At 41.7% G+C, this 12632-nt stretch overlaps 1 protein-coding gene across 13 annotated transcripts in view; it reads left to right on the top strand.

Annotated features, from left to right (window-relative positions):
* The window catches only part of CADPS (calcium dependent secretion activator), a 571423-nt gene that overhangs the window by 356508 nt on the left and 202283 nt on the right, over positions 1-12632 (top strand). For all 13 annotated transcript variants that reach the window (XM_060202988.1, XM_060202982.1, XM_060202989.1 and 10 more), the window contains exon 10: positions 1930-2038. In XM_060202988.1, the coding sequence (XP_060058971.1) occupies positions 1930-2038 (109 nt within the window). The remainder of the gene's footprint in view (positions 1-1929; positions 2039-12632) is intronic.

Here is a 12632-nt window from a genome sequence, read left to right on the forward strand (position 1 = left end):
AAAGTTGTATTAATTGTGCCCTTCTTATCCCACAATCTTGTCTATTAGTATTAAATCGCTATATATATATATATATATGTGTGTGTGCGTGTGTGTGTGTGTGTGTGTGTGTGTACATACATATGTGTATGTATGTATATATATGTGTGTGTGTGGATATATATATATATATATAGAGAGAGAGAGAGAGAGAGAGAGAGGCTGAAAAATAAGAAAACACAGAGCAAAACTTGGACTGGATTTGATGTGTTGCACGAAAGTAAAAGATTTTGGAGGCGGGGGACTTCATGTCCTAGAGCATGATGGCAGAGGAAGACCTAGAGGGAGCTGAATTGTTATGTGGAAAACTGAGAAACATTATATATGTACAAACTACTGTATTTTACTGTTGACTATAAACCATTAATCCCTCTCAATGAAGAAAAAGTTTATTCTTAGTAATCTAGCTATGCATTTCTTTAGAAGCCCATCAAAGCCTTATAACACAAGAACCAGGTTCCCAAACCATATGTATTTATAATAAAGTGCTAGACAGACAGAAATTTGTCATGAGGAACCAACAGAGGGCAGCAGTAGATAAACCAACCAATCAAACCGCCCCCTGTCCCCCTTTCTCTCTCTCTCTCTCTCTGACTGTGCCTGACAGATACTGCCAGGGTATGAAAGCCCCCATTTCTTATCACCACAAATGAGAGAGAGAGAGAGAGGAGAGAGAGAGTACACCCACAAGGATGAAGACTGAAATTGTCTCCAGCAAGGATCAAAGTTCACTTAAGCAGTGTCTCTTATAATAAAGGGAACCAAGAGATGAGGGATGTGGCATTTCTTTGCCAAGACATTTGACATCCATGAATGGCAAATGTGCCTTACAACCTTTTAGCTCAAAGCCTAGAAGATGTGTGGTCTCCCACAGGGTCTTTGCAGACGACCCAAATGTAGAAATGCTCATTGTCTGTGCTGGGTCTGGATGCTCCGTGGCGACAGTGTCCTGCAGGCCGGCCTGCAGCTGTGGAGCTCCTGCCTGCACTGCTGATCCTTGGTGGTGAGCTCAGCACCAGTGACAACGACCAGGACATCAGGGCTGAGCTTGGCTCTAGGATGACTGGCACCTAGTGATTACACACTCATTGCTTGTGACAGCATGTCATCCCTGCACTTGTCTGAGATGAAGGGAAGACTTTTCAAAGCCACCAGAAGCATTGTTTTAGTGAGATCAGAGAGATAGGGAAGTAAAATGCATGCTTTGGTGCTGACAATTGGCCTTCAGAAACCACAAACCAGATAAAAGATTGGCATTGGAAATAATTAAATGATTAATCCCTAACTTCCAACCAAAAGGCCTGCCTGTGTTATGTCTATAAGTGGGACATGCTTAGCCAAGGTCATAGTGATGTCTGGTGTAATATATAAAACTGCCACTATTCAGAGCCAGGAGATACCTCACTGGATGGAGCATATGCCTTACCATATATGAGATCCAGATTAGAGCCCTGGCACCATATGAGGGTGCCATTACATCTGTGGCTGGCAGGGGAGTGGACTCCAATGCTTTAATGTCTCTCCTTTTCACTGTGTGTCTCTCTGTATATATATCCCAATGAAAAGGAGACTTGACAGTGGTAAATTCAAACGTAGAGTAGGCCTCAGTTCCAGAAAGAAAGAAAGAAAAGAGAGAGAGAGAGAGAGAGAGAGAGGAAGGAGAAGAAGCCACTACTCAATCAACAATTAAAAAATACCAACAATAATGTTAACAGTTAACTTTTCTTAAGCACGTACTAAATGATGTCAAGAAAGGATTCTAAGTGCCTTCTTATTAATCCATTCTCATAATAAGACAGTGAGAGGGTAGGGCATGTTTAAATAATGAGTTTCTTCCAGGAACATGGGATCTTGGGAACCAACCTCACAACTTGTGTTTTTCCTTCCCAGGTCAGCCAGTACACATTTGCCATGTGCAGTTACCGGGAGAAAAAAGCAGAGCCTCAGGAACTTCTACAACTGGATGGCTACACTGTGGATTACACAGACCCCCAGCCAGGTACCTGCCTCTTCTTAAGGCAATGAATTTACCACATTACCCACCTTCCAGATTCAATTGCCAATGAACATTTGTGTGCATTTACTCTGTGGTAGGCACTAAGCCAAAGGTCTAGAGTTTCTCAGGTGACCATTGCAGCCATAGTTCCTGATCTTATGGGTTTTGTTTGTTTGTTTAATTCTAGTTGAATAAATGTCATCCCAGTCAAGGCCTTTTTTTTTTTACTCAAGGGATCCTCTGATTTAAACTAAAAAAGGAGACCAGGTGGTGGCACACCCAGTTAAGTGCACATGGTACTAAGCACAAAGACCCATGTAACGATTTGGGTTCAAGGCCCTGACTGCCCACCTGCAAGGGGGGCGTGCTTCACAAGTGGCAAAGCAGGTCTGCAGGTGTCTCTTTTTCCTCTCTCCCTGTCTGTCTCCTCTATCCCTCTCAACTTCTCTCTGTCCTATCCAATAAAAATGGGGGAAAAATGACTGCCTGGAGCAGTGGATTAATAGTGCTGGCACTGAACCCCAGCAATAACCTTGGAGGCAAAAAGCAGAAAGGAAGGAAGAGAAAAAGGAAAGAAGGAAGAAAGAGAGAAAGGAAAAAGAAAATATTATTGATTTTTTTTAATTTACCTGTGCCCACATAAAATAAGCATTGTAACGTAGAATGCTGAGAAAAAATAAAGGAAGAAAGGAAGGAAGGAAGAAGAAATAAATAAATAAATAAATAAATAAATAAATAAATAAATAAATACCTGGGGGGGAGAGTATTAAACATACTACAAGGGCAGAGAAAGAGAGAGAGAGAGGTGGTTATTTTTCATCAGTGATGTGGGTTTAGCAAATATTATGTCTCTGTGTCCAAGTGATCCTATTCTGTGTGCCCATTCCACTAACTACAATTCAAGGTCATCTGATGACACTTGAAAAAGAATGTCTTTCATCAAAGACTTTTCTTCCTAAGAAGGCATAGATATCCAAGCTCCTCAGCTTTATATAACTTAGGAAGTACACAAATGGTAGTATTTCTTATAAATTCTGCATTGCATAAGTTCTGTATCCTGTCCCCTCACACCTCTCCCCCCACACCCATTTTCTCTTTCTCCCAGAAAGAAAATGAATAGAAATCAGCCTCAAAGAACCTTCAAAATGAGGTGGGGGTGTGAAATCATTTCAGCATATTAATGAACAACAAGCACCAACAGCCCTCTCTCAGAGAAGTTTATTTTTATGCCAAATCTGCACAAGGGAAGCATTTCCAACCATACTGCATTATTTGGCCCAAACCCTTTTTTTCTACTCCCATATTGCTTTCCCACATGCAACAAAATACACAAAAAGAAGAAGAAAAAAATAACAAAGTTTAAGAGAAGAGAGGGTGTTAACCTGAAAAGGTGTGGCCCAGCTCATGTGGAAAATTAACACCTGTAGGACCCTAGTCCTGAGTGAAGTGGATCAATCCTACAGCTCTGGACTTCCATTTGTAATTTGATTCCTGCCACAGCCTGCTGCATAGCTGACCAACAAGGGCATGAATTAAAAGCTCTGCCTAGAAATCCTTCTTAATGAATAGAACCTAAGTGCAACAATTTCATGCAACATTTTGTTGAAAAGAGAGTAAGAAGCCAGCCTTTAGGGCATTCTGTGATGGTTTGCACTCTCCAGCCATTGAATTCCCTTTAGAGAAATAGATCTGGGTCTTTCCTAAAACCCGCATTTCAAAGTGGGAAGCAAAAGGGTCAAGGTGAGAAGGAGAAACAATATCACCTTTTGACCTTAAATCCTCCTAAACCAGTTCATTTTTCCTTTCTTCCATTCCACAAGACTGCATTTCACAGTACATTAACTTACACATATATTATAAACACCACTTTTTTTTAATTCATGTCAATCCCACAAGTTATAATTTATAAGTTCCTTTACCTATATCATGTACATAGAAAGTAAGCTGATTATCTTCTTGAGATTAATAACCAGCTTCTTCTTTGCCTTTCCACGTGCCAAGCCCATTTGGTTCTAAAGTAATTCTTGATTGATAACAGAGATTTAAATACTCCCAATTGCCATGAGAGAAGTCAAACTCAAAATTTCTTCGAAAGTTTTTATTAGATAGAGAATTTCCTGGGCCCTCTCCTAACCTACAAGCCAAAACCGGGAGGTCTGACGCTTCCTAATTAAATGCAGGAGATATCCATGCCTTGTAAGTTTTGTCAGCTAGAGAAAGATGTCAGATACACTTTAGCTAATGTCCTTGATGATTCAGATAGAGAAGACCTTCTTTTATTTTGCCTCCAGGGTTATTACTGAGGCTTGGTACCCACACCAGGAATTCACTGTTCTTGGAGGCCATATTTTTTCCATTGTTGTTGTAGGTGTTGTTGCTGTTGTTATTGTTATTTTTGCTGCTGTTGTTGTTGGATAAGACAGAGAGAAATTGAGAAAGGAGGGGAAGACAGAGGTGGAGAGAGAAAGATAGACACCTGCAGACCTGCTTCACTGGCTGCACAGTGAGCTTCCTGCAGGGGCGGGAGCCAGGGGCTCAAGCTGTCCTTGAGCTGGTCCTTGTGCTTTGTATTATGTGTGCTTTCCAGTGTGCTACCTCCTGGCCCCCAGAGAAGACCTTCTAATGCCACTGACCTCTACCTAACTTAACTGTCTCTATATCAGTGGAACCCACTGGAGAAGATGTTTGCTGGGTAAGTAGCTTTGTAGTCTAGGCTTCATTGCTCTGCTCCAGCCGGGGATACCAGTGGTCACCCATGCACAGGTATTTGTGCAAAATCCACTCTTCCTCATTGGGGTCCTTGAAATGTTAATTTGAAGAAATTGATAAGTAACTTGTTAGTAAGTTTTTTATATAGGCTACTCACTTTTAACTAGAAATGAAAATGCTTTACCTTTCCATGAGTTAAGTTCAGAGAGTACGTAATCAACTCTGGACTTTTATTAGATAAAGACAACAATGAGATACCACTTCACTGGGCTGCGTGGTGGTGCACCTGGTTGAGCACAGATATTACTATGTTCAAGGTCCTAAGTTTGAGCCCCCTGTCCCCACCTGCAGGGGGAAAGCTTTGAGAGTGATGAAGCAGTGTTATAGGTGTCTTTTTGTCTCTATCCCTTTCTATCACCCCTTTCCCTCTCAATTTCTGACTACTTCTATCAAATAAATAAATATTTAAAATAAACAAATAAGAATAGATACCACATTCACTCAGAAGAGAATGTCATACATCAGGAAGGATAGTAACAACAAATGCTAGAGAGGTTTTAGGGGCAAAGGAAACCTCCTGCACTGCTGGTGGGAATGTAAATTGGTCCAGGCCTTATAGAGAGCAGTCTGGAGAATTTTCAGGATGTAAGAAATGGTTCTACCCTATAACTTTGCAATTCCTCTCCTGGGTATATATCCTAAGGAACCAAACACACTCATCCAAAAAAAAAAAAATATATGTGTATACCTATGTTCATAGCAGTACAATTTGTAATAGCCAAAACCTGGAAGCAGCCCAGGTGTCCAACAACAGATGAGTGGCTGAGCAAGTTGTACTATATACACAATGGAATACTACTCAGCTATGATAAATGAGGAACTCAGCTTCTTCGTCTTATCTTGGATGGAGCTTGAAGGAATCTTGCTAAGTGAGATAAGCCAGGTAGAGAAAGATGAATGTGGAATGATCTCACCCATGGATAGAAGTTGAAAAATAAGAGTAGAATGAGAAAACACAAAGTAGAACTTGGACTGGGCCTGGTGTATTGCACCAAAGCAAAGGACTTTGGGGTGAGGGGGGAAACTTTCAGGCCATGGTGCATGATGGTGGAAGAGGACCTAGGCTAGGGGTGAGAGTGTGAGAATATTTTGCTGAAAATTGAGAAATTTTACCCATGTATCAACAACTGTACTTACTGTAAACCATTAATTCCCACAATAAAAATAATAAATGGTCAGATAACGTAATACTCATCTAGAATAATTCAACAAGGGCTGGCAGAATAGCACATTTGGATTGTGCATTGCTATGCCATGTCTGTGACCCAGATTCAAGCCTGGTCCCCACTGCATTGAAGGAAGCTGTGGTGCTGTGGTCTCTTTCATTCTCTTCTCTCTCTTTTTCTATCTCTGTCATAACAAACAAACAAAAACAGAGTAATTCAATGGTACAATTTAGAAAAAAAATTAAATCATAAGGTTGGGGAAGTAACTCAACATTAGAGGACAGGACTTGCATACCTGAGGCCCCAAAATCCCCAGGCTCTATCTCATGCACTCCCATCTACCAGACATGAGCAGTTCTCTGATTTCCCTCCCTTCCTCCTCCTCTCCCTCTTTCCCCTCTTCTCTCTCTCCCTCTCTCCCTCTCTGGTTTTTACCAGAACACTGCTTAGTTTGAGCTTATGATGATACCAGAGAGTATATCTGACACCTCAGTGCCTCAGACATAAATCTTTTATATAATCACTATGCTTTCTCTCTGACCTCTATCTTTTCTGCCTTTTCCTCATGAAAAAAAACAAATAAATAAACAAACAAAGAAATAAATAAAGGCTTTCATGTCTGAGGCTCCAAAGGTCTCAGGTTCAATCCCTAGTACCACCATAAACCAGAGTTGATCAGTGCTCTGTAAGAAGAAAAGAAAAGGAGAAAAGAGGAGAGGAAGTGGTCTGGGACGTGGTGCAGTGGTTAGGGCATTGGACTCTCAAGCATGAAGTCCCAAGTTCAATCCTCAGCAGCATGTGTACCAGGGCAATGTCTGGTTCTTTCTCTTTCTCTTCCTATCTTTCTCATAAATAAATAAAATATTTAGAAGGAGGGGGGAGGAGGAGGAAAAAGAAGAGAAAAGTAAAGAAGAGGGGAGGGGGAAGGAGAGGAGGAGAGAGGGGAAAGAGGAGGAGAGGAGAATAAATCTTTTAAAAAGTAGTAAATTCTAGACAACCAGTCAAGGTCTTTTATACCATATTAAATAGATAATTCTGGGTGAGTTGTTAGAACAGCAATGCCCCAGTCCCACCCACTGGGGAGCTGGCCTGCATTCCTTGCCTGGTTTGCTTCTGTCCAGTCCTAGGCCTGCTCTGCTGATATTGGCAGGTCAATGCCTGCACAGGTGTGCTCCCCATTCTCCCCATTCTCCCTGAAAGGTTCATGCACTGCCACACCCTGCATTTTTCAGATAGTTCTCCAAGAACCTCAACTCTGTTGCCCTGGAGTCTGGGTCAATATTCACTTTGCTTTCTCCTCCTCTGACTTTCTTTCAGTTGGGTTCCTTTGCTTTCTCCTTGATCTTCCTAGTGTCTCCCTGGTCCCCTGTGCTTCCATAAAAGTTCTGTTTTTCTTTGCTGCTGTCATTGTCATTGATTCTACTGTTCTAGCTCTTTGCCCCACTCCATTCACAATTAGGCTTCATGATGACTGGCTGAGAACTGTTCCTGTGTGCCAGACCATGGCGTTAAAGCTTTGTAGAGCATAGTGAGTGCACTGACAATCATTAGCTCTGTGGGCAAACAACTCTGACTCTTAACACTTCTACTGTGTCACAAGCTAGTTATGCATAACCGCTTTTGTGTAACCATAAACTGCTCTGTGACTCAGTTTATCACATATAAAATAGGAATAATAGTGATAACCTCATGGGGTTATTAGAAGAAGTAAATAACATTTTGCAAACATCTAATTGTCTTAGTATTTATTTTATTTACTGGATCGAGACAGAAGAAAACTGAAATGGAAGGAGGAGATAGAAAAAGAGATACCTGTGGCACTGCTTCACTGTTTGTGAAGTTTCTCCTCTGCAGAAGAGTACCAGGGATTTGAGCCTAGGTCCCTGTGCATGGTAACATATGTGCTCAGCTGGGTACACCACCACCTGCTCCCCTCTAATTGTATTATATGCATAACTAGCCAGTGTATAGAGCTCCCCCCACTTTTTAAGATAACCCCATGAGGAGACTTCTTGGCAGTAGTTCTGGGAATACAGCAAATACAACCCTACCCTTGGAGGACAGCAGGGCTAGCTGGCAGGGAGAAGTGCCCACTCCATGCCAGGTTCCTAGAATTCACTGATTGTATTAAAGCAACTTGTCCCCAAAGGCGATAATAAGTCTAGACTACTGAAGGTCTATTAACCCACTTTCCCTATTTTTTTTTAACCATCACTATTCAGGGATTAAAATGCCTCTCAGATTTCATTTTCTCCCTCCCACCCTCCTGCAGCAGTTTCACTCTTTTCACGCCACCCATTCGCTTCTCCAGACTTTCTCAACTTGCTAACAGTGGATCAACCTACCCAGGTGATGTATCTGTTCATTTACTTATCTTTGCAGACCCAGGGCTTCTCACATGCTCTGAGCCACTTTGCTATTTGGAGAGAGACAGAAACAGAGAGGGGAGAACAGCACAGCACCAGAGTTTCCACCAGTACCATATCTGCTCCTGTATGGTGCCAGGGCTCCAGCCTGCCATATATTTTAAAACCCTCCATAAGAAGTTGAGCAGCTTATCCTCTCACAAAGATCCCCATCAAGAAGATTTTGCTAAAAATGCTCTACCTCTAGACCCATATTTGCTTATTTTTATAAGTCCTGAAAATTTGTATTTATTTACTTATTTATTTTTTTACTAGAGCACTGCTCAACTCTGGATTATGCTTGCTCATGGTGGTGCTGGGGATTGAATCTGGGATCACACAGCCTCAGGCATGAGAGTCTTTTTGCATAACCATTATGATATCCTCCCATCTCTCCCACCCTCCCCCCAAGCAATTCTAAGTGCAAAGTTACCATGGATATATCTCAACTAATAGAGCATTGGACTTGCATTCCTAAAGTTTCTGGATTGATTCTCCCTCCCCCCAATGGCTGTATACACCAGAATGGTGCTCTGAACTAATCCCCCCCCACACACACACACCCCAGCCTTTTTCTGTCTCACGTGAAACTCTTTCATGAGTAATAACTGAAAAAATCTTTTTTTCCTTCTTTAAATTAGTGATTTAATATGGATTTATAAAATTACAAAATAATAAGAGTATAATTCCACACCATTCCCACTACCAAACTTCTCCCTCTGCTGGAAACTACAGTAATTCTCCCAAGGTCACAGATATGGGTTAACTATCTTCCCCCCCCCCTTTTTTTTTAATGGTTCTGCCTTCACTTCCTTTCTAAGTCACAACCATATCTCTTACTACTTCTGAGTAGTAGTCTTCCTTTTTTCCTTTTTTCTCTCAGATAAGAGAAGCAATGCCTGACTTCCTCTGATATTTTCCAGATTCTTCTCCTTTTCAGTCATGTTATAAAAACAAGTTTCCTGGTGACAGACGCTTCAGATCCTGGTAGAAATTCGGGTTCAGAGCCGTCTAGTCATCCTCTCGTATCATATGCCCCTCTGGAAGTATGACCAAAATTCTTTCTGGGTGCAGAAGGTGGGAGTTCTGGCTTCTGTAATTGCTTCTCCGATGGACATGGTAATATGTATACTTAACCAGGTGCATCACTGCCTAGCCCCTCTCTGCAAGACATGGACATTGGCAGATTGATCCATACCCCCAGCCTGTTTCTATCTTTCCCTTGTGGGGTAGGAGCTCTGAAGAGGTTAAGTTCCAGGACACACTGGTGAGGTCATCTGCCCAGGGAGGTCAGGATGGTATCATAGTAGCATTTGCAACTTGGTAAATGAAAGGCAGTAAGATTTAAAGCAGGACAAAAAGTGTAATAAACAGGAACCAAAAAGTTGGTATAAAGCAGATGAGACTAGGGACCTTAGTGTACAAAGAAGCTAGGACATCTATTTTAGGTATGTTCCTAGGAGCCCGTAACTTTAGTAGTCTTTGCTTAAGCTTGATAGCTAACGTGGAGGTGGAGGTGGAATAGAAATAGTATCTGGACAACCTCATCAATGTGTCCTGGAAACTTGCCTCTCCAGGACTCTACCTCATAGGGAAAGATATAAAGAGGCTGGGGGTATGGATCCACCTGCCAATGTCCATGTCCAGAGGAGAAGCAGTTACAGAAGCCAGAACTCCTACCTTCTGTACCCCAAAAATCATTTTGATCCATACTCCCAGTAGGGGAAAAATGATGGGAGGAAGAGAATATGAGGGCTCTGACTCCATCAGGACCTAGAGAGAGAAGAGGAAAAAGAGAGGGCATCTGGATATAGTAATAGGGTTATGTGTAGCTTGAGAAGGAAGAGAAGAAGATGGGACAATAAAAGGGCAGTTATATATAAATTTAGACAGATAGTTGTAGAAATAATAGTTAACTTTTTAAAAATATTTATTTTATTTATTTATTCCCTTTTGTTGCCCTTGTTGTTTTGTTGTTGTAGTTATTTTGTCATTGTGCTTCACTGCCTGTGAAGCGACTCCTCTGCAGGTGGGGAGCCAGAGCTCGAACTGGGATCCTTACGCCAGTCCTTGCGCTGGTCCTTGTGCTTTGCACTACTTGTGCACTACAGCCCGACTCCCAATAGTTAACTTTTATCTGCAACCTTAGGAAAACTGCTGTAGCTTACAATTGAGTGATTGAGGATTCAGAACTCTGGTGGTGGGAATGGAATGGAATTATACCCCTGCTGACATATAATTTTGTAAATCTATATTAAATCACTAATAAAATTTTAAAAAATAGAAATATTGTCTGGGAAGATAGTGTTAGAGTTGAGAACAGAACTAGAAAGTCAGATTAGAGCAAAGAGAAGCTCCCAAATTTAAATAACATATGTAAGTACAATTAACTGTACATTAGTCTGACCCAAGGTCCATACACATTCATATTTAGCAGAGAAGTCTCCAAGTCCCTTTCAGACTGAACTCACAGTCCATGGTCACAGCTGGGAAAATTCTAGGCTGAACTCACTACAGGATCAAATCTTCCTCAAGTGACAGAGTAGGATGACTTAGCCTCCCTCCAGAGAGTGGGGCAATTCTTGCCATTACTAGTTTATAGTGAGGGTAAGGTCCTGGGGAGGCCCAAAAAGGCCTTATGATGACATTCCTGATGGGTGTAACCAGTAATTGTAGAGAGAAGGATCTGTTAGAGTTCTAGGTCCACAGTATCTACAGGGGAATTTAAGGGACCCCAGGTGATGAGGTGGCATGATACTGCCTAAAATGGCCATCATTCAGTGAGCCAGTCTCTTGCCCTTTTCCAGCTCTTGTAGTTCCTTCTTTAGAGCTTAGACTTTCTCCCAGCTGTTAAAGCGTTGAGTGTCATTTGTTATATCCAAGCCAGCATTAGGTTTACTGGGTCTGGCCTCAAGTTAAGGAAGAAATAGACCTAGGATTTTAGTGGGGTCTAAGCACCTCCAAGTAATTTTAAGTGCAAAGCTAGCAACACAGGGCCATGGGTATATTTCACCTAATAGAGCACTGGACATGCATGCCTAAGGTTTCTGGCTTGATCCCCCAGGGCCTCATGCTGATCCTAAAATCATTTTTTAAAAGGTTTTTTTTTAATTTATTACCCATGTGAAAGAGAGTTTCACATAATACAGAAATGGGAGGGGATAGAGAGAAGAAGGAGGAGGAGGAGAAGAGGAATTACATTCTTCTATTAAATAAAGCAGATCATTGATGAGGCAAAATAAAAGATGTGAGTAATGGGGCTAGGGAAGGCTAAGGAAGATCTCAATTAAAATGGGAGATTTTAGCAAAAAGGGTAAGTGTGAATTATGCAGTGTTCTGGAGGAAGAGCATTCTAGCTACAGGAAATAGCAATTGCAAAGGTCCTAAGGGGAGACTATGCCTGGAGTTTTCAAGAGACACTAAGGAAGGAGTCAATTTGGCTGCCATGAAGTTAGGTGCATGAGTGCACAAGAGTATAGTATGCAAGGAGAGGAGAGGGGAGGGGAGAGGAGAAGAGGGGGAGTGGAAGCAGGGACTGGGGGACGAGAAGTAGAGGTAGAGGGGACTGGGCAGTGGTACACCCAGTTGAGCTCACATGTTACTATGTGCAGGGACCTAGGTTCAAGTACCCGTTCATTCCCCATGTGCACCAGGGAGGCTTCATGAGAATAAAGCATGTCTGTGGTTGTCTTTTTTTTCTCTCCCTCTCAATTCTCGATTCTCTCTGTTCTATTTAATAAAAAATAAATTTAAAAAAGGGGGGTGGCCACTAGGAGCAGTGGATTTATCATGCAGGCACCGAGCCCAGAGATGAAACTGGTGACAATTTAAAGAATACATAAAAGAAGTAGAGGCAGGGGTACTGCTATTATATGAGTAATAATTAATAATAATAATAATAATAATAAGGACTTTGTTTTATTACTAGATTGTGGCTGCATAGAAATTACTGGTAACACTGACAAAAAATTCCAGCAACATGACTGAAGGAGTTTTAAAGCAGAATCAGAGGAGAAAGATCCTGATAATTGGGAGCATAATCCTCAAACTTGAGTCATCAGTATTATCTGAAATGTTATTAGAAATGAAGACTGTAAGCGGCCAGGTAGTGTCTCATCCAATAAAGCACACATGTTGCAATACGTAAGGACCAGAGTTCAACGCACACCCCCCACCCATCCCCACGTGCAAAGGGAAGCTTCATAGGTATTAAAGCAGTGCTGCAGGTGTTTCTCTTTCTTGCTCTCTATCCCCCCC

This window comes from Erinaceus europaeus, chromosome 12 (assembly GCF_950295315.1).
Source record: "Erinaceus europaeus chromosome 12, mEriEur2.1, whole genome shotgun sequence".
In the NCBI taxonomy this organism is placed as follows: Eukaryota; Metazoa; Chordata; class Mammalia; order Eulipotyphla; family Erinaceidae; genus Erinaceus; species Erinaceus europaeus.